Below are 22,182 nucleotides of genomic sequence, written 5' to 3'. Positions count from 1 at the left end.
TTTTCTGGTTTTAACAACTGTATTGTGGCTATGTAAGCTTTTAACATCACAGGAAGCTGAGTAAAGGGTATATGGTAACTACTTTCTTTTATAACTTTTCTGTCTGAATTACTTCAAACTGAGAAGTTAAAAAAATCGTACTCCACTATGGTCAGCAGAATTTTCTTTCAAATTATTGACAAGTTTTCTGTCATTTTGGTCTGGTGCTTTCTTGATCTTATATTGATTTACTAAAATGTGTCAACAGAAGATTTGTTAAGACCCATATTATTTCTTTAAATTGTTCTTAAATGTTTTGTTAATTGATATGTTGAGGGTTTGGAGTTGCCACCAGAAATAACAGCTGAGTTTGCTGTGATAACTACATCACCACAGCCTACAATGACTATTATATAACCACAGGTCATTTTTTGGTGATTCCAGTTATGCATGTGCTGGTTCTCCTTTATTTGTCTTCATAACTAACATTTTATCTCTGATTGTTGTTATCCTCTATTTCTATTTCATATGTGTGTGTGTGTGTGTGTGTGTGTGTGTGTGTGTGTGTGTGTGTGTGTGTGTATAATATATATATTGAATTTGTCTTCTTTGTAATTTAGTCTTCAGTTTACAGTCCACTGATTTCTCTACTTCTTAATTTTTAGTGGTGGCTCTCAATATTTTCAAAATAAATGCAACACAATCAATTCTTTAAATCTAGACATAAGCTCCATCCCAAGCTCCTCAAAGCATTAAATTTTCCAGAAACAGGGTCTCCTTCTCTAGACTGGAGGACAGTGGCAAAATCACAGTTCAATGCAACCTCAAACTTCTGAGCTTAGTAATTCTCTTGCTTCAGCCTCTCCAGTAGCAGGGATTATGGGCATGCACTGCCACATCTGGTACATTGTTGTCTGGTTGTTTGTTTATAGATATGGGGTCTTGCCATGTTGCTCAGGCTGGTCTTAAACTCCTAGTCTCAAGTAATCCTCCAGCCTTGACCTCCCAAAGCATTGGAATTACAGGTATGAGCCACTCTACCTGGTCTCAATGCAATTTACATATAAAGTTGCCTAAAATTTCTAGCTCTATATTGTCTAACCTTGAATAGTACAAGATAGTTATTAATATCTTACATATAGAGTTTCCAAAAGTTGCTTGTTTCTCAGGACAATAGTAATCTGATCCCTTGTATCATTTTAGGCAATCTCAGGTTAGTTTGGTGATGCAGTCACCTTTATATTTGTGGTTATAATAATGGTGAAAATGATAATAACTTCCAGCTATTGTGTTAATATTATTTTTAAAACTCTCAAAAATGCCACAAGGAAGACAGCATCATTTCATAGTTGAAGAAAGGGGGACTCAACTATGGTATGTGACTTGCCTAAAGGTAACAGCAAGCAGGCTTGAGGTTCAACCTCCAGGTCTGTGTGACTCAAAATTCACCCTCTTTCTATTATACCAAATTCAAACTCCCTCTCCATAAGTCTCCATTATTAACGCTGCCTTGGGAAGGCATTTTATGGTGTGAAACCTTAATATGAGATTATATACACTCCTTCAAATAATAAGAAAATAAGCTACTGAAATTATTATTATTAATTTTTTTTTTTTTGAGTTGGAGTCTCACTCTGTCGCCCAGACTGGAGTGCAATGGCCACTCCTGGCCACCGCAGCCTTGACCTGCTGGGCTCCGGCAATCCTTCCGCCTCAGCCTTCCGAGTAGCTAGAATTACAGGCATGCACTACCACGCCCAGCTGACTTTTTGATTTATTGTAGAGATGAGGTCTCGCTGCCCAGGTGGGTCTTGAACCCGCGGGCTCAGACAATCCACTCACATCAGCCTCCCAAAGGTGTGGGATTACAGGCTGAGCCACCGAGCCCGGAACTACTGAAATTATTAAAGACCAACATGAATAAAATAAAATCCTCTCTTGTAGACAGTCATGGGGAATTAAACTGTTTAATATACAAATGTTAGGAGAAATTTAAAAACCTGAGGAAAATGAGAACCAAAATCAAATGTGTATCAACAATGTAAGGGATTCCTTGTGTAACTGATTTTAATCAACACTAATGTCATTTTCAAAATAATCTGCTTAGTTCTTTTAAGTGTGATGGATCTAGTTTACATTTTTCTTATATAGAAGTAGAAAAACAGAATTTTAACCCCAAAATATCCCAGCTGGGTAAGTAAAATTGTTTTTAAAATATTGAAAATATACTTTAAGTAGCTTTCATTTTAAGAAATTCAACAATAAGATAATTATTATGATATAAACATATAGTGATACTTACAAGTAATACTAACCAAGAAAGACCTTATCCCAAATTCACAGATTTGTTTCCATTTAGCATGAAATTTGGATGTGATCCATGGGATAATGATCTCTGCTGGAACATAGAACTGAATTGAATATGTCACAAAAATGCCAAAGGAATACAGAATTTTCACTGATTGATATAACCTGTTGGAAAAAAATTTCAAAACTTAGTCAATCTTACTATAAATCTAGCTTTCCTCCTTATTTTTAACATTAAGATAAATTTAAAAATCCAGAACACTAAATACTTGTTTATAAAAAAGTCAGCTCATCTCCACTAACTAGATTTCTTGATGACATATGGATAATTCATTTTGTCAAGTATGGAAGCTTGAACATGCATGCCAAAGTTTGGGGCATAATAAAATTACTATGCTGTGTTTTGTAAAAATATTTAAAATAACTGTATACCACTCAAAAGAAAAACCTAATCCCTCTTGTACTTTTTAAAGAAACAAAGTAGAAGGGAGACTGTATATTGAATGTGCCACAGCATTTGGGGCAGTGATGAACACACGTCCTCTTTCAGCAGGAACATCACTGATGGCCATGATCTTTCCACCTAAGACTTCTCCTTTCCCACCTAAGAATCCTAAGCTCAAGGAAGAGTGTTTTCTTTCTTAGAAAAATATGCAATCATTTTAAAAGGATATAAAGTATTTTACTTTTGGTAAAGAATTTCAACACTAATTAGGCTTTAAATTTATTTCTGCTGTCTCAAGACAAAGAAGCAAGGACTATAAACCATTCTCTAAACTGTGGCCAATCAAAAAGAAAATTCAGTAAGTCTCCTCTTGTACATATTTATCATAAAAGTGAGTTAGAAGAAGTAAAAAAGCTAAGTAGAAATAGATTTGAAAGCACATGCCATAATTAGGAAAGAAGGAACTTTTTAGGGCTAGCAATAATACAACTTTAAATTAAAAATTAGCTAAGGATGCATTTCTCAGCTTGAGGCTTAAAGGTCACCAAACTGCCAAACTTCTGCAAAGTCAAAGAAACCATTGAGAAAGTGGGGAGACAGCCCATAGAAGAGGAAAAAAAATAGTTGCCAACTGTATATCTGACAAAGGCCTAATCTACGCTCTGCAAGGATCTCCAACGTGCCAAAAAGAAAAAAAACAAACAGCTCCATTACAAAGTGGGCAAAAGATATGAATAGACATGTCTCAAAAGAGGACATACAAGCAGCCAACAGATACATTAAAAAATGCTCGGCATCACTAGTCATCAAAGAAATGCAAATTAAAACCACACTGAGATACCACCTAACTCCATTCAGGATGGGCATAACCAATAACTCAAAAAACAACAGATGCTGGAGAGGACGTGGCAAAAAGGAAACACTTCCACACTGTTGGTGGGAGTGTAAACTAGTACAGCCTCTGTGGAAAACAGTGTGGCGATTCCTAAAAGATCTAAAAGTCGACCTCCCATATGACCCCACAATCCCCCTACTGGGAATATACCTAGAGGAACTCAAATCACTCTATGAAAAAGATACCTGCACATGCCTGTTTACTGCAGCATTATTTACATTAGCAAAAACATGGAGCCAACCATGCTGCCCATCAAAGTTGGACAAGTTTTAAAAATGTGGTACATAACAAGATGAAATATTATGCAGCTATAAAGAAAGACAAAATTATGAACTTCACAGCAACTTCGACGGACTTTGAGGCTATAATATCACAGAAACAAAAAACCGATTATCACATGTTCTCACTCATAAGCGGACCTTGAACAACTATTGTCATACTATAAGAAAGGGATTGGCAGCAGTGGGAAACTGCAGGGGGAGGAGGTACACCTCATCAACAAGGGTATCTGCATAATGAACATTTGTACACCTAACCCTAGATTGTAGCCCACATATTTAAAATAAAAACTTTTTTAAAAGAGTCTTAGATATAATCCTATGATTAGTCTAATCCAAACTTCTCATTTTACAGAATACCATTTCTGTAAAAAGACAAGCAGCTGTTCTCCCATACACCTTAGCTGTGACTGTTATTTTAACATCCTACAACTGCAGAGACCACAAAGAAATAGACTACAGGCTACATAAGGCATATCTCCACAATGAAAAGGAATTAAGCGACACATATTCCCTAAGGGAAAATATTTATCCTGACTTATTTTCCTGTTTTTTTTTCCATATTTTTGTTGTTTCTTAGGATACTTGTTCTAGGCTTTTCTCTAATGAAACTGTATGTATAGATAGAGTTTCTTGAATAGAAACTATGATGTAATAGTCCCATTTTAAGCCAGAGTTGCAACTAGTTTGGGACAATTGGGACCAGGGTGAGAAGCAGGAAGGGACTGTAGGGAAAGGGAAGAACTGATTAGAGTGACTGTCACCCCTCAAGAATGAGTTGTGGATAGCAAAAGCATTCTCTGTTATCCTTGCCCCTGTTCCTTCGCCATGTTCTTAACTGGCTTGGGATGGAACCTCTTAACTTGAATGTGTGTACACTCCCACTCAGTCCCTTCTCCTATGAGATCGTCCTTTTGTAAATATTCCTTTTGTAAATAAGTGCAGGAAAGATTGCTAAAATTGTTTCCAGCTAGATTTTATATTTGATATTAAAAATACTTGTCAAATGTATTAATAAAATTATTATTTTAAGATTTAGTGTAATATTTAATATTTAAACGTTATTGCATGTGGGGAAAATATTCTATGTTCTAGACATTGAATAGTATTTAAAAAGATAAACTATACTACCATATTTTGGGCCTTGATTTTCTTACACTAAGCTGTTTAAGCTTCTAGTCCAGTAAGTACCCAGTTTCATATTATAAAAAAAAAAAGCACATCTGAAGGATACAAAATTATATAATTAACCATGACAGAGTGAGACTCCAACTCATAAAAAATAAATAAATAAAATAAAAATAAAAATGATAATAAACACACTGCATGTGTGCCCCTTGTGCAACCTGGAAACTATCCTAGGCACATTCACTTGTCATAAATAGCTTCCTACATACATCTGTCCTAACAGCATTTTTGACTCTAATAAATGGTCAGGATGCAAATGATTATTAGACAGTAGAAAAATTCTCATCAGAAAGTCAGCCAGAAGATATAATTTCAGCTGTTTTTGATTCTAACTAATATGATGAGACATTTAAGGTTTCACAGATTTCTACCTAAGTAGCTAAAGGAGTAGCGTGATACTAATTCAATTAGCAATTTAGCATTTACCCTTTGCATTGCCTTCTATTTTGTAAATAAGGGAATATGTCCGTATGATAATCACTGCCAATATCTCTTCACATTTCCCAAAAATCTACCTCTGGAAAAAAGAAAAATCATATATATTTCTTTATTTAGCAGAATATGATTCTAATACTAAAGAGAGCATTAAGATGCACCATTTTATTATTTATAATGTTTCTGAACTGGGTTCTGAAGGACTTGGGGAACATATAATATGAAGGTGGCCAGTAAAACAGCAGGGACCATAAATGATGGATTAGATTATTTAATCAGGAACTCAGAATGCTTATTTTTTTGGCAATAAGGACTGGTATTAATTTTTGTATTAAAATGAGTCCAGAGCTTCTGCAAAGCAAAAGAAACCATCAAGAGAGCAGGGAGGCAGCCAACAGAATGGGAAAAAATATTTGCCAACTGTATACCAAAGGTCTAACATCTAGGATCTATAAGTAACTCAAACATGCTGAAAGGGAAAAAAAAAAAGCCCCATTAAAAAGTGGGCAAAAGACATGAATAGACACTTCTCAAAAGAAGATATACAGGCAGCCAACAGACACATAAAAAAGTGCTCAGCCTCACTCATCATCAGAGAAATGCAAAGCAAAACCACATTGAGATAGCACCTAACCCCAGTAAGAATGACCACCATTAATAAAACAAACAACAAAAGATGCTAGCTAGGATGCGGAGAAAAACAAACACTTCTACACTGCTGGTGGCAATGCGAACTAGTGCAACCTCTTTGGAAGACAGTGTGGCGATTTCTGAAAGAACTAGAAATTGACCTTCCATATGATCCAGCAATCCCCCTATTGGGAATATACCCAGAGGAACTCAAATCATTCTACAAAAAAGATACCTGCACACATATGTTTGTTGCAGCTCTAGTCACAATAGCAAAAACATGGAACCAACCATGCTGCCCATCAAAGCTGAACTGGATTTTAAAAAATGTGGTACATATACACGATGGAATATTATGCAGCCATAAAGAAGGACAAACATAAGGACTCTGCAGCAACTTGGATGGATTTAGAGTCTATCATACTCAGTGATCTATCACAGAAACAAAGAACAGAATACCACATGTTCTCACTTATAAGTGTATCTTGAACAATTATCATAATACTATAAGAAATGCATTGGCAGCTGGGCTCGGTGGCTCAGCCTGTAATCCCGCGCCTTTGGGAGGCTGAGGTGAGTGAATTGCCTGAGCCCGCGGGTTCGAGACCCGCCTGGGTAGCGAGACCTCATCTCTACAATAAATCAAAAAAATCAGCTGGGCGTGGTGGCGCATGCCTGTAATTCCGGCTACTCGGAAGGCTGAGGTGGAAGGATCGCCGGAGCCCAGCAGGCCGAGGCTGCGGTGGCCGGGAGCGGCCACTGCACTCCAGTCTGGGCGACAGAGTGAGACTCCAACTCAAAAAAAAAAAAGAAATGCATTGGCAGTAATGGGAAACTGTCGGGGGGCAGGGGGAGAGGGGAGGTGGATTGGCAGTTGAGGGAAACTGCCAGGGAAGGGAGGGGCACACCTCATCAACAAGGGTACCTGCATAATCAACGTTTGTATACCTAAGCCTGAATTGTACCCCATATATTTATAATTTAAAAATAATTTAAAAAACAAGGGTACCTGCATAATGAACATTTGTATACCTAACCCTGAAGTGTACCCCACATCTTTAAAATAAGTAAATACATAGAGTCCACACTAAAAGAATTCATGTCTTATTCTAATAATTGATTCAAATTTAGAAAAACTACAATTTTTAAAAAAAGTTTTGTTAGTTTCTTTCACCCATGCCAGTTCTGGCATGCCTCCCTTTCTTTTCTCTCCTCTTTCTCTAATAAACTATGTTTGAAAACTTAAAAAAAAAAAAAAAAAGCTTTTGTTAAAGATAATTGCTCTTTGCTCCATTAGGATGGCCTTTTAAAAAATCCCACAAAATTCATACATGGTCTCCTCTGGTGATTCATATATGGTCTTCCCTGAGGATTACAAAAAAAATCCTAGGTTACACAAATAAATCACAGTAAAAATTTTAAACCCTTAAACCATAAATCCAAGAATACACCTTTATCATCAAATATTGATAAATTATAACTATAAAACATATAAACTAGTATTAAGCTCATATCCACCTACCATACATCTTGGGGAAGATTTAAAGTTATACTGCCTTTGATTTCATCACGGAAACACATATATCCTAAAGTAGCTAATGTTATATACAAAGTTGTAACAATTCCCATGCCAATATTCAATGCTTGGGGGAAGCGTTTTGATTCTTTCATTTGGTTTTCCAGTGGAAGGACCTACAAAAAAATAAATTGATATTTTAAAGGCAACACTACAAAAGTAATTCAGAATAACATTGTGTCTCTTAATACACACAACCTAGTCTTTTTATAGTCTATATGCAAACCTTTTCCTTTAAAACAACCCATATAATTGCTGAAGTAAATTTCTATTGCTATATCTTTTTTACACTACATATTTTTTAATTCTTAAAAAACACTTAAACTCAGCTCTTTGCAAGCAAACCTGTCAAACCTATCAGTTCTTTCCTTAAATAATCTTTTTATTTTAGAATACTTTTAGATTTACAGAAAGTTGCAAAGTTAACACAGAGAGCTCCCATATACCTGATTCAGTTTCCCCTGCTGTTAACTTTGTATGTTGCAACGGTACATCTCTTACAAACAAGAATCAACATTGGTACTTTACTGTTAGCTTCATTAGAATTTCACTAGTTTTTCCATTAATGTCCTTTTTCTGTTCCAGGGACCCATGCAGGATACCACAGTGCATTCTGTCTCCAGACCCTCTAGTCTGTGATAGTTTCTCAGTCTTTGCTTGCTGTTCATAATCTTGACAGTCTTGAGGACTGCTGGTTAGATATGTTGCACAATGACTCTCTATTTAGATCTGACTGATGATTTTCTTCTGACTGGACTAGGATTGTAGGTTTTAGAGAATAATATCACAAAGATGAAGTTCCCCTTCATCACACATGTTATTATGATGATTTACACCGGTGATGTTAATTCTGATCACTGGGTGCTTGCTAGGTTTCTCTGCTACAAAATTACTTTTCTTCCCTCATCTTATACTCTGTTTATTGAAAATAGGTCTCTAAACCCAGTCCATTCTCAGAGAACTAAGGAAAGATTAGTTATATTCTGGAGGGAGGAGTATGTATATAAATTATTTGGGATTCTTCCCTTTGTATTTATTTTAATTATTTATTTATATTAGTATAAACTCATGTATTTTTTTTATACAATGATTTATAATCCAATGCGCTGTTATTTATTTTGTTACTCATATTGTTCCAGCTCCGGCCATTGTGAATTATATCAGGTTGGCTTCTGTGTCCCTCTAAATGCCTCCATTCTTTTGTTTTTTGAATACTCCCTTACCTTCTGGCACTACAAGATTCTCCAGACTCATCTTGAATTTCCTTGCCTCAGCCCTAAAATCAGCCATCTCTCCATAGGACATTGGTTCTTTTGTTGAGAATGGGATATCACTGCTTGCAGTCTCTCTCAGGAGACAGAGTATGTATACTAACCCATGTATACAAGCATATCTGTAAGTGTCTCCACATCTATCCATTCGTATCTACTGTCTGTCAATTTTAGTAAAACAAACAAATTTTATTTTTCTAAAAAAGGAAACTCTAAAGAAAATAAGAAAAGGCTGATTTAAAAAAAACAAGTTTTTTAGGCAAATCTTCAGAGGTTTGGCCCTATAATTTGGCCATATAGCAGAAGATATTAAGTAATAATAACAGCAAGTATTTACTGAGTATTTATAACATGCCAGGTATTATTCTAAAAGCCCTGGATGCAGCATCTTATGCAGTCCTCACAATAGTCCTGGGAGATGATAATCTAATAGTTCCCCAGTTTTTGTGAAAGTTAGTTTCATATGCGGACATTAACTATTATAGTAGAAAAGAGAGTAGAGAAGAGTTTGGATGCTCTGGAGATAATCAACACTGAAATACTGGGCAATGGCCAAGAATGGTGCCAGTGTAGCTAGAAAAGGAGAAAGGGAAAGAAATTAATGTCTCCTGAGGCTTCCTCTGTGTCACGCAACATAATAAGTGTTTTACATATAATCTCCTTTATAGAACAGATTTGAGAAATATAAAAGAAGAACCAACAAACCTTAATCACTGATTGAAATGGGAAACCAAGGTCAAAGTTAAAAGAACTACTCCAATGTTTCAAGCTCAGGCAACTGAAAGCAAAACTGAAAGAAAAAGGGAAATGAGAACGTAAAGCTGGTTTTGGATGAGTAAGTATGTGTCAGAATTTGGAGATGTTGAATTTGAGATGTCAGAAAAACAACACAACTGGAAGTGTCCAATAGGTAACTAGAGCTCCAAGTGTCCAAGAGGTAACCTGAGTTATGTTTGCAACAGTGATAACTAGAGCTGCAAAAATTTGTAAAAAATTCTATGAATTCTCCAAAAGAGAATTCAGAGAGAGAAGAACCCAAGTAAAATGGAAGAATATTTTCTTTTACATCTATTTTATCTAGGGTTAATATAAATAGATATTTACAAGTGGTTTTGCTCCCAGCAAACCATCGGATTATGAAAGCTATGGAACAAAGTAGAGAGCAATACTCTATTTTCCCCAAATCTACACATTCTAAGTGTTAAATACACTGAGAGTATCCTGAATGGAAATATTTAATTTCTTAGAATTCTCAGAATGCTGTATCTCTTGGTATTAGCTTTATGATAGCATTGGTTCTCAAAACAAACATGATATATATAAAACTAAAGGGAGAATTTATGTTTTACTCTTCTTATGTAACTTTACAACTATTTCAATTCACTTTAAATAATCTGGTCTGTAAACTATTATGTTTGGGATATGCTTGAGTACATGGGATATAGATTTTTTAAAATTGGTCATGAGTTAATTATCTTTGAAGCTGAGTGATGCTTACATGGGAGATAATTATATTACCCTCTAAATTTGATATAGGCTTGAACATTTCCATAATAAAATGTCAAAAATAATCTAGTTGAATTTCCTTATTTTACAGAAAAAGAAAAAGAATTAGAGAACCTAGTTCTGCTGCTCACTAGAACAGGTCTCCTGGTTTCAGTGCTTACTCTATGATCTGACATTTGCCATTACCTTTATTATTTGAATCATAGCCTAAGTGATATGTCTAAGATTAAATTCTTGGTTAGTGGAAGAACTAAACATAATCCAAGTCTATACTACCAAACTAGAAGTTGTGTTGTAGGAATAAAGAAACTTGAAACAAAAAAGAAAAACATGCATTTGAATATAGCTTGACCATCTCAATCTTTGTGCTGACTTAAGATTTTAAAAAATAATAACAAAGACCAAGTTCTTACCACTCCTATGCCTTCAAAAGCAAATACAGCAGTACCAAAAAAGAGAGGGTATTTCTTCCACCCAGCCACTATTGGAAGGTTGTGGGGGTCTGGCATGTTCTGAAGAAAAGAAAAAAAACATAAGATGGGTTACATCTTTACTTATTCTAAATAATTTTGAATGAAAGAGCAAAATCATACACTTTTGAGCTTCAAACAGCAAATGTGGGTTCTAAAAGTGAGTAACTATTTCAATAAACACTTTAAGGATCCTGTGTTAAATGTAGCCAAGCTGTTAGGATTTCACTGCCAAAAGCAATTGTTTCCTTCATGCCCACACATTCCATCTGAGCAAAATAGTCCTGATTACCTGTTTTCATCTGCAAGTCCCAGGCTGTGCACACTAGGATGGCTCCTGCCACAACAGGAGATATGTAAACAAACTTGAGGACTGAACTGAGAGCCATAGAGTCAGCTATCAACCGTGGCTGTTGGTGCCCCACAGAAATTCACTCTCCACTCTATCTTCATTGCTCTTTCAGTTCTCTGAGTACCTGGTTCCTGACTTCAGCTTTCTACCTCATAGTTCTGCTGCTCCCTAGAACGGGTCTCCTGGTTTCAATGCTTACTCTGTGATCTGACATTTGCCATTACCTTTATTATTTGAATATATACCCCAAGTCTGGCTTTGATTATTTGGTCCTGGCTTATAGCCTTATTCCAACTTTCACTATCTGGACAAACTCACAAAGTGTACATCTGGTTCAAGATCACTGGCTCCACAATAGCCACTTCTTCCAGATACCCCAAGTCTGGTCCCTACTCTCCCTGTCATCCTGCATTCTCTTCTTTACCTGACTGGAAATAGAATTCAAAGCCAAGTAAAGAGGATGAACAAAGCAACTAAAGTGCAAAAGCATATGGATAATCTAAGGAATAGAGAAGTCTAGAAAATCTAAAGTACAGGTAGAATTGTGTGATATAATGGCAATACATGACTAAAAACATAAGCTAGGGTTAGAATGAAAAGAGTATTACAATGTTTGGATCACTTGACAATATTAAACTATGATTCAAGGCAAGTAGGATGCTGTATCACTTCTCCATACATCAGCTCATGATGTTCCGTCTACTTAGGGAACTTCCTTTTCTGCTTCACTTAATTCTCCTATGTTCAGTGAAGGGGTCATGAACTTCAGAAAACCTTATGTGATCTTCCTGTCTGTTCCCCTCCACTATAATATGCTACAAGAGAAACTACAGGTTTTGAAATTCAGAAAGGAGGAAGATAAAGCAAAGATCCACTATAAGAATTTGTAATGAATGCTACTGGAAATTTTACAACAATTACCTTGGAAGCAATATACAGGGTGAGTTAGATCAGGAGCGACTAGAACAGGGATTCCCAATATTTTTTGGGTCACTGGTTCCTTTGCAAGATGAAAGCTATAGAGTTACTAGCAGAAAACACATATATACATACAGAAACACTAAATACTGTAAACAATGTTAAGGGATTTACAATCCACTGAATCCCACCAACATATTTTTTTTAAGGAAACCAGATTAAGAATCCTCAAACTAAGGACAATGAAATCAGTTAAGGTTATTGCATGAAATCAGTTAAGGTTATTGAACCACCGGTAGCAAATAAAGATTCAGGAGCAAATTACACAATTACATCTATATGCACATCTCTTGGGATTGGTTTAAATTTTAAAAGGAAAAAAAAATACTTGATGACTTCCTTGTTTCATGTCTGGCACTGTACTAAGAACACAACCCTAAATTTCATAATAACCCTAACAGAGTAGACATTACTATCTTTTGAAGCAGTGTCACAAAAGCCAGAAGCATATCTACAAAGATTCTAAACCAGTTATTACGACAAAGCCTGTGGTTTTAATCTCAATATCATACACTTCTAATTCCACAGTATCCCTCCAAAGGAAAACCATATTCACTGGTTGTCTATTGTGTGTCACATATGGTTGTCTATTGTGTGTCACATATGAAGTAGGGGTCTTCACACATCATTATTTTAACCTCCAAAGTGAACAAAAATTTTACTTAATTAGAAATATATCACATGTACTTAAAAACATATTATACTTACCCTAGCAACATACTGGTAAATTATTACAAGACTCACAGCCATGGAAACATTGGCAAGGAATGAAAGTACAAATAGGTTCTTCAGCTCACGAATGAAGACCAAAAGAATGATAAATGGAAGAAAACAAAGCATATATATCCTTAGGTCAACACTTCTTCTCTCACATGGATTTGATGAGTTGGTACTATTTGAAATAAACACTTTACTCTCCAGGAATCCTTCATGAACCTATACTCGATTACCAGGAGAATAAGGAAGGAGGGAAAACTTCCATCAGCTTATCATCATAAAAGAGACATACAAATAAAATTATGAGCTATGCATTCTATGATAGATTCCTACAGTACACTTTGTAATAAATAAAATATTTACATTTTTAAAAGACACTCTGGCTTCCCAGAAACATATAAATCAAATGTAAGGATAACTAAATTAGGATAATCTTCTTTGCAAGATAATTTCTTTTATCATACTGTAAAAATAAAGTTCATTAGAAAATTATAAGGTTGAATTTACTAATATATGCTGAAGTTTAGGACTATCATGTTCATGATCCCTGCAAAGACTGTTTTTGAGATCATCAAACTTGGGAACACGCTTGTCTAGAATAGCCATTGGGTATTTTACTCCAATTTATCTTCTTCAGAGAGGAAATAAGCTCTAAGTACCTCTTAAAAATAAAAGTTACAAATCATAGCTGAATTTTATTTTAGTCAAAATAAAAGTTACAAATCATAGCTAAATTTTAATTTAACACTTTCATAAAAATTCTCACTTGTACCCCACATCTCTGTAACAAAATTTTAAAATTAAATGAAAATAAAACTTTTATAAAGCAATTATTTTATACATTAGCATCACTCAATAAATATTTATTAAGAATCCACCATATTCATGCATGGCCATATGTTAGACAGTAGATAATTTTTTGCTAGAGCAAAAAACTTCCACAATATAAATTAACTTTATACTAAAACATATTCAGCCACTTCTTTAACCCAATTTTCAGAATTCAAAAGAAATACAAAAATTTACAGGGTCTATATATTAAAAATTGTCTCTAATTCAATTAGCTACATAATCCAACTTGCTAAAATAGAAATGAAATTATAGAGGACTTCAGAGACAATCTTAAAAGCTTACAGAAGAGGCAGGTCATATAATAATTTGAATACCAATGACAATGTATTTGTCCCAAACACAGTGTACCCTCCTTCAAACACACTGACATTATCAAGTCTAAGAATTTTTTTTTGTAGTTACTTTATTGTTTCTTTCTTTTTTTTAACTTTATCTTGTTCAAGTCTTAACAATTCTTAAGATCCTATAATAATAATAGCTAGTGGTTTTGAATACTTTCTATGTATCTGATACTGAACTACATGTTTTATATACAATATCTCACGGCCACCCCAGCATCGATCTGCTGGGCTCCAGCGCTCCTTCCACCTCAGCCTTCCAAATAGCCAGGACTACAGGCGTGCACTACCATGCCTGGCTAATTTTTTTTTTTTTTAACTTATTGTAGAGACAAGGTCTTGCCAAGTTGCCTGGGTTGGTCTTGAATCTGCAGGCTCAGGCAATCCACTCGCCTCGGCCTCCCAAAGTGCTAGGATTACAGGCTGAGCCACCGAGCCTGGCCAGGTGGTAGTATTAATCTCAATTTATAGTTGAGGAAACTGAGGTTTAGAGAAATTTAAAAACACGTGTATAATATCAAGTCAGTAAATTATGGTCCTAGGATTCAAACCCAGGCCTGTAACTCCAGAATCTGATTTGTAACAACTACAAGCTAACCTGATCAAAATAATGCACTTCAGAAATGGGGACCCAACCCAAAAAGCTACCTGGCTTCCACTCTAACACACTTCTCTTTAAATGTATGAAGTATTAAGAGGTCAACAAACCAGAAGATTAAACAAAATTCTGACATGATTAATAATTCATGCTTATTTTACTTTAATTTTATATTTGTAATTCACAATAAAGCAATGTTAGTGCCACTACAAATGTACACATCATCTTAGGCTGCAGGGAATATATCTTCTAGCATTTTACCCTATATAGGCAGTTTATAATTCATACTGGTCCAAAAGACTCTCAAGCTACACCATGTACCATTTAAGAAATGCATGGCTCACAATTACCTTGTAACTGACCATTAAAACTTTAAATTTTATTTTCTATAATTTGAAATAAAAGCAAAGTTGGTAATTTACATTACTTGACTTTTAAAAACATATTTTATTGTTGCCTCAGTTTTCTAGTAACTAAATTATTTAGAGCCAAGTACTTCTTATCAAAGTAGTACTCCCAATAATTAGATTAGATGATGATCAAAGTTAAGCTCTAACAAGGATATATAGCAAGAGAAAAGCAGTTACATAACCAATTTTTTTAAAGGGCTACTTGAATCATTATTAGGTTCTGGGGGATTTAAAATTAATTCTATCACAAATATCCTATAATATTTTAGCACTCTTTGGCAGAAAGATGGTTACAAAAATTCTCAGGATTAAAAAATAAAATAAAATAAAAATGTCGATACATACCTACAGCAAGATTCAGGTAAACATTTGAGTCCTTTGGTGCCCTCTAGAGACAGAGATTGGCTATCTAATAGGACTTCCTATGATCTCACATGTTTACCAAAATGTAAAACACTGAAATAAATATTATAAAATAAAATTACTAAATTCAGTTGTTTCCATTTTTGAGCTCAAATTTACTAAAATCCACTACTTACTAGCTTTTCAATGATTCAGTAATTTAATGGTTAAAATTCCAAAGACAGTATGTTTTTTGTAAAGCTAAATGCAGAATTAAAGTCAGAATACCCTATGTTTAGATACTGTTTTATATTTTTACAAAGACTTCATAAACCTTTTGTCAGGCGAGCCTCACAATAAGTTTATGAGGAACAAGGAGATATTTTATTACTATTCCCATTTTACAAATAACAAACCTGAGGTTCAACTTAAATTCCCAGAGAAAAGGAGTCTTACCCAATATTTGAGTTAAACTGAGAAAGCAGAGATTTGAACTGACATCTTCTGACTCTACAGTCAATGGTCTTTGTTATCACTACATTTCTTCCCTCTTAATGTAATACTGTATTCCCTCCCCACTTTCCATATCCACATACACTATCTACCTGAAGTTTTCTATAGTATCTTAAAGTAAGAATAGAGAGGAGTAACTAACCGTGATGGACTAGATCATCAGAAGCATAGGGGTGCTCTTTCCCCTACTGATTGTACATAAGGGTGATGGGATCAAGGGCAGCCACGTGGCAGTTACAAGAAGGTATGCACATCTGTGTGGCAATGAGACCCTTAATTTTGGGGGTTAATGAAACACATTTCATTTTATGTACACTAAGGGGGTAACAAGTCTATATGCTAAAACTGTAACAGTAGCAATTGGTAAGGTTTAAAATCAGTGTGTCTATCAATGTATATGCTATCAAATGTTAAAAAAAAAACTTCTGTAGAGAGTGAAAATCTCTGCTCTCATGTTGCATCAATGACCCTCTCAACCATTTTCTCAAGCCTGACTGCATATCTTTTCCATGTTACTCTTTGTGCCTCCAAAGGACTTTCCCCTCTCTATGTACAGCAGGCAATCTCCTCACCTCCCAGAGAGTCCCTTTTTCTACTGGTCTTCTTAGGATACGTAGAAATGAGTTAAACTTTTTTATCCAACTTTGGAAGCAACTGATGATATTTCATAGGAGAAAGTCACCAATCCTAAGCCTATAGACATTTACCCATTTCATCTGCCTTTTATGTCATACACCACACATATACACACAACTATAATCAGACAATGTCCTGTCCAGTGATGAACAACTAACATATTGAGTGGCAGCTGTGATAGAGACCTAGGTTTCAAGCTAATTCCACATGACTTAGAGCACATTACTCATGTTTTGTGAGACTGCTTCCTGATTCTAAAACAAGCATAGTATTTTACAACATAGTTGTAAGGATAACATGATATATGTCATAGCTTACAAATGTAAAATTATAAGGCATTATTAACATTATGTTTAAATTCAAATAGAGCTTTTCATTATCTCTCTTAGGAGATACTAGAAAAGACAATGCTACTATGTTGCACAAACCTAGAAAGATCATTTCCATTATATTCTATATAAATGACTGATAAGATGGTCTTCTTATCAGTTGACAATAAACAGCCTCTTAATTAAGTTAAGAGTCCTAAGAATAGCAGTTTATGGAATTAAATATGTGTAAAATCAAAATCACCTCATCTATAATAAGTAATGTTAATGAAAGCATTGATATTTTATTTTGATACACAGATGAGTAAAACCAGGACTCTAATGAATTCTAATGACTAAACATTACTCTCTTCTCTTCCCTCCACATCACTCACCTCTCCTTGCTCTCACTAGTCTTTCACTCTAATCTACAGTTACAATTTGTAGAAGGAACACCCGTATCTAAACGAATGGCAATGGTTCAGATTTGTCTTCCAGAAAAGTTTATATAAGAACTTGTTTGCCAGTATGTAGGAAAATAAAGGACAGAAAAAATAATTTAGAAGGAGGATATTTGGAAACAGAAATAACGAGGTTAGAAAGAAAAACTATGTAATTTATTGGGACTCAGATGTGGACAGCATCTAAGAGGTAATCTCCTAACTATTCCTTTTATAGACACAGAAGAAATAGCTATGGAAGTGAGAAACTAAGCTAAAACAATCAGGAAGGTGCTGAGAGAGAAATGTTGACTGAGAAAATGGGAGAAAGGGTGTCTGAAAAGGATGCAAGCGAGGACAATGGCAGAAATCACCAATGGGGAAAACCAGACAGATGGGTGAAACCCTTTCAGTCAATAAAATTTTACTGAAAACTTGCTCAATAAACCAGGTACTGTACTAGGTCTGAGAATAAAGAGATGAAAAGAAAACGCTCCCAGTCTAGTGAGTTCATTTCCTTTCCAATTCAATAGCCATACCGGGTACTGATAATCCGGGACTCTTAGATGCTAGTTTGCAGTAGTGAACACAATGGATATAATAACAGTCCCTTCCTTCACAGGTCTTGCAGTCTGGTGCTGAAAAATAACCTGCTAATTAGCTTCAGAACATTATGAGCAAGGCTATTTTTAAAAGTATTACAGAAGCCAGGAGAAAAATCAATACATTCTGGCAAGAGATGAAAAAATGGGAAGTATGGAAGGGACAGTTGAAAAAGTTTTCATATGATTTATATATGATACTGTTTTAAGCTAGGTTTGAAGCTTTTCCAGATACAAACAAAACTATTGTAGATACTGAGACATGGTACACCAGAAAGAACATTGATCTGGAAACTCAACTCTGATTACTAACTAGCTATGACCCTTTAAAATAACTCTTATAAAAGAGGGTTTGATTTGATGACCTCTTCCAACACCAAATCTCAGCCTTCCAAGTAGCTGGGACAACCGGCATGCGCCACCACACCCGGTTAATTTTTTAATTTATTGTAGAGATGAGGTCTCGCCAGGCTGTTCTCAAACCTGTAGGCTCAGGCAATCCTCTCACCTCAGCCTCCCAGAGTGCTGGGATTATAGGCGTGAAACATCGCACCCGGCTGAAAATTATTTATTTTTACACAAGGTATATTTTTAGACAATAGCAATAACTACTGGGTTTTAGTAGTAAACATACATTTTTTTACTTCATTTTTTTAGGCTGCTGGCTAAAGTCTTATTATATATATATATTTTAGAGTACCTTAATGTAAAGAAAATGCTCCCACAGCATCTATGTATATGCCTTTGAGATCTAAGTTTCAAGTAGCTAACAATCAATAAATTATGTCATATTCTGATGTGAAAGAACAAGCATTATTGATATTATGGCAAAAACAGTAAAACCTACAATAACAACAGAAGTTTAATTAACAAAATAGAAGACTAAAGGAAAATCTACAAAGGAGGATTATTTCTGAAAGAAAAAATTTTAATATTCAACCATTGCTTCCACAAAAGAAATATGATGCCATAACTAGGGCATTAGAAAAAAATGATTTCACTAGAATAAAATACTCACTTGCTTCACATTTTCAGCTAAGAAGACAATATAAACACTACAGAATCCCAGCTGTGTTATCACCAGAAAAAAGTCCACTACACTCCTGAAAAGAGATATCCACAATAATTATCAATAAGAGCTGCTGAAATGTTAATATATTTTACCACTCTTAACTATTTTAAGGTATTTTATAATAGCATATATTCTTTTTGCTTCCTTAAATAAGAAACATTTAAAATATTTTCTACAAAGATTACACATTTATGATCAGTATGTCAAGTCACTAGAATTATCATTATCTATTTCTGAAATTCAGCAGTTTACAGATATCTGCTTATAAAATCACTTCATCTTTCAGATTAAGCCCAACTCCCCTGCTTTTCAAGATCTTTTTTCAGGTGAGCCTAGTATATATATTTTTTATCCTTCCCAGCTTCATGTCATCTACAAATATGAGCACGCTCTCTACTTTCCAAATCACTAATATGATGTAGAATGGGCTGGGCTCAGTGGCTCAGCCTGTAATCCCAGCACTTTGGGAGGGTGTGGGGAGTAAAGTGCCTGAGCCCACAGGTTCAAGACCAGCCTGGGTAACTTGGCGAGACCTCGTCTCTACAATAAATAAAAAAAAATGAGCTGGGCGTGTTAGTGCACGCCTTTAGTTCCGGCTACTTGGAAGGCTGAGACGGAAGGATCGCCGAAGCCCAGCAGGTCAATGATGGGGTGGCCGTGAGAGTGCCACTGCACTCTAGCCTGGGCAACGGAGTGAGACTCCAACTCAAACAAACAAACAAACAAACAAAGAATGTAGAATGGAAGAGGATTGGAAACATAGCTCTAAATTCTACTATGAGACACCTCTCCAGTGGTTGTTCTCTGTTTTTACTTTTAGTGAGCTACAGTCAGCCCTCCATATCTGTGGGTTCTGCATCCATGGATTTAACCAGATAGAAAATATTTGAGGGAAAAAAATTCCACAATGTTTCCAAAACCAAAACTTAAATTTGCAACACACTACAATGTACTAAATTGAATCCACACAAATGACATGATGTGTAGGCATTGTATTAAGTATTATAAGCAAGCTAGAGATGATTTAAAGTATACAGGAAAATGTTTGCAGATAATACGTCAATACTACATCATTCTACATAAGGGACTTGAACATCCTTGGATTTTGCTATCAGTGACAGGTCCTAGAACCAATCACCCACAGATACCAAGGAGCGATTGTACTCTAGAAAATTCCAGCTACATAAAATAGTGTACAAGTGAAGGAAAAGGGTATAACCAGAGACATCAGTCAAATTAGCATTATTTGGGTATGGTGGTAACAAAGTTACAAATCTGCCTACATATTATTAATATATTGCCCATATGTCTTCATTTTGGTCTAGGAACAATGAGTGACTATTATAGCATGCAGTCACTAATTCATTAGTCTGTTCTCTGACTATCAGAAACAAACAGTACGATCTTCAAGATCTACAAGACCCTCCTTCTCCCATTAAAATCAAAATGGCCCTTGCCTCTCTTCATCCTTGCCATAACTCTACCATTCTCCATGGTTCTTCAGAGATCGCATATGTAAGTTATCTTGGTACTCTGAAGTAAATCCAAGTCTCTTCTCTCTGATGAATTACATTAAAGTATTCCCTTAATATTTCTTCATCCACCTTTGATTTTAGTGTTCCACCAATAATCATTCCAGACAATTGTATCTGAAAGGCATTCTTCACAGAACAAATAGACATAACTGTTTCTACTCCAGGACAGAAGAAAGAAGAAGACAGGATTCTGGGGGCAAGTCCCTAGGGCATTAGGTTCCATTTCCTTCCTTCTACTCGTAAATCAGGAGTTCTGAGCAGCTCATAAACAAATCTAACTTCCTGAAAACCCCCAAAAAGGCCACATTTAACCATAAACTACTAACACTATTTTCTTGTTTTATTTATCTATTCATTTATTTTTAGAGACAGCGTCCTGCTCTGTTGCCCACGCTGAGTGCAGTGGCATGATCACAGCTCATCATAACCTCAAACTCCTGGACTCAAACAATCTTCCCTCCTTGGCCTCCCAAAGCACTGGGATTACAGGCACATGTCACTGAGCTTGGGCTGTTTTTTTTCTTTTAATTCCCACCTCACACATCATTTGTAGCTATTTAGCACTTTGTTGATTGCTCATGCATTCTTATTTTTCTAGTCCTGTGTCCATTGGATTTTGACTAGCCAAAGCCACCAATGATAAAGCTAAATTTAAATAATAAGACAATAAAATAAAGTTATATAAAAATATATCCATACCTCAGATGTCTTATGAGCATATAACTAAACACTATAACTTTATCTGAAATAATTAGATTGTAACTTTATCTGAAATAATGAGATACTTCCATTTTTTCCTTTATTTAAAAAATTACTGGACATGATTTTCATTGGAGGTGACCTCCACTACCTCTATAGAGCTTTCCTGAGTTTTTCCATTTATGCTATATAAATACCATCTTATTTTAACATAAATATCATTTTATTTAATCTATCATAATAATCCTGTAAAGTGCACATTATTAAAATTCATTTTATAGTGAGAAACCAAAATGATAAATAATTTGACCAAGGTCATAAAACCAAATAATAGTAAAGTTGAGCCCATGTCTGCCTAACTTTAAAGATTATGTTTATTCCCCAACTTTATCATACTTTTATTAATATATCTTATCAGACTAAAATACGTGAAAATTTATATAATTTCAACAACCAGATATTAATAACAAGCAAATACTTACCGTCCCCAGGATGCCTGCTTCTGAAGACAACTCCAAGGACTCACTTCCATAGCAAAACTCACAGTGTCACTATAACCTAATGTTGACTTCTTAAACCTGTAATTTAATGACACACATACAAAGAGAGAAAATACATCTTTAAGTTGGTTAAAGACCCTTAAAAAGAACATCAAGTAAATGGGAGTTAATAAATGCTGGGCTAGGCACTAACAATCTAGTTTCCAAAATCTGAAGATGTGCATACTCCTCAAGCAGGTCTCATGAAGTTTTAACTGTTTATATCCTTTTACCAGTGTATTAATTTTTATCTACTGCTAAGGTTTATATA

The 22,182-nt window shown here is 35.1% G+C and overlaps 1 protein-coding gene across 2 annotated transcripts in view; it reads right to left on the bottom strand.

The window, feature by feature from the left end:
- Positions 1–22,182, bottom strand: part of SLC36A4 (solute carrier family 36 member 4) — a 47,275-nt gene that overhangs the window by 1,358 nt on the left and 23,735 nt on the right. For both annotated transcript variants that reach the window (XM_008049337.1, XM_021708181.1), the window contains 6 exons: positions 21,855–21,950; positions 19,085–19,169; positions 13,019–13,246; positions 10,924–11,022; positions 7,680–7,849; positions 2,282–2,451 (listed from right to left, as the gene is read on the bottom strand). In XM_008049337.1, the coding sequence (XP_008047528.1) occupies positions 2,282–2,451; positions 7,680–7,849; positions 10,924–11,022; positions 13,019–13,246; positions 19,085–19,169; positions 21,855–21,950 (848 nt within the window). The remainder of the gene's footprint in view (positions 1–2,281; positions 2,452–7,679; positions 7,850–10,923; positions 11,023–13,018; positions 13,247–19,084; positions 19,170–21,854; positions 21,951–22,182) is intronic.

Source organism: Carlito syrichta, unplaced genomic scaffold, assembly GCF_000164805.1.
Source record: "Carlito syrichta isolate Samal-C Ts95f unplaced genomic scaffold, Tarsius_syrichta-2.0.1 Scaffold132195, whole genome shotgun sequence".
NCBI lineage: Eukaryota > Metazoa > Chordata > Mammalia > Primates > Tarsiidae > Carlito > Carlito syrichta.
Note: the sequence above shows the minus strand (reverse complement) of the source record. Positions and strands in the feature narration are given on the sequence as shown.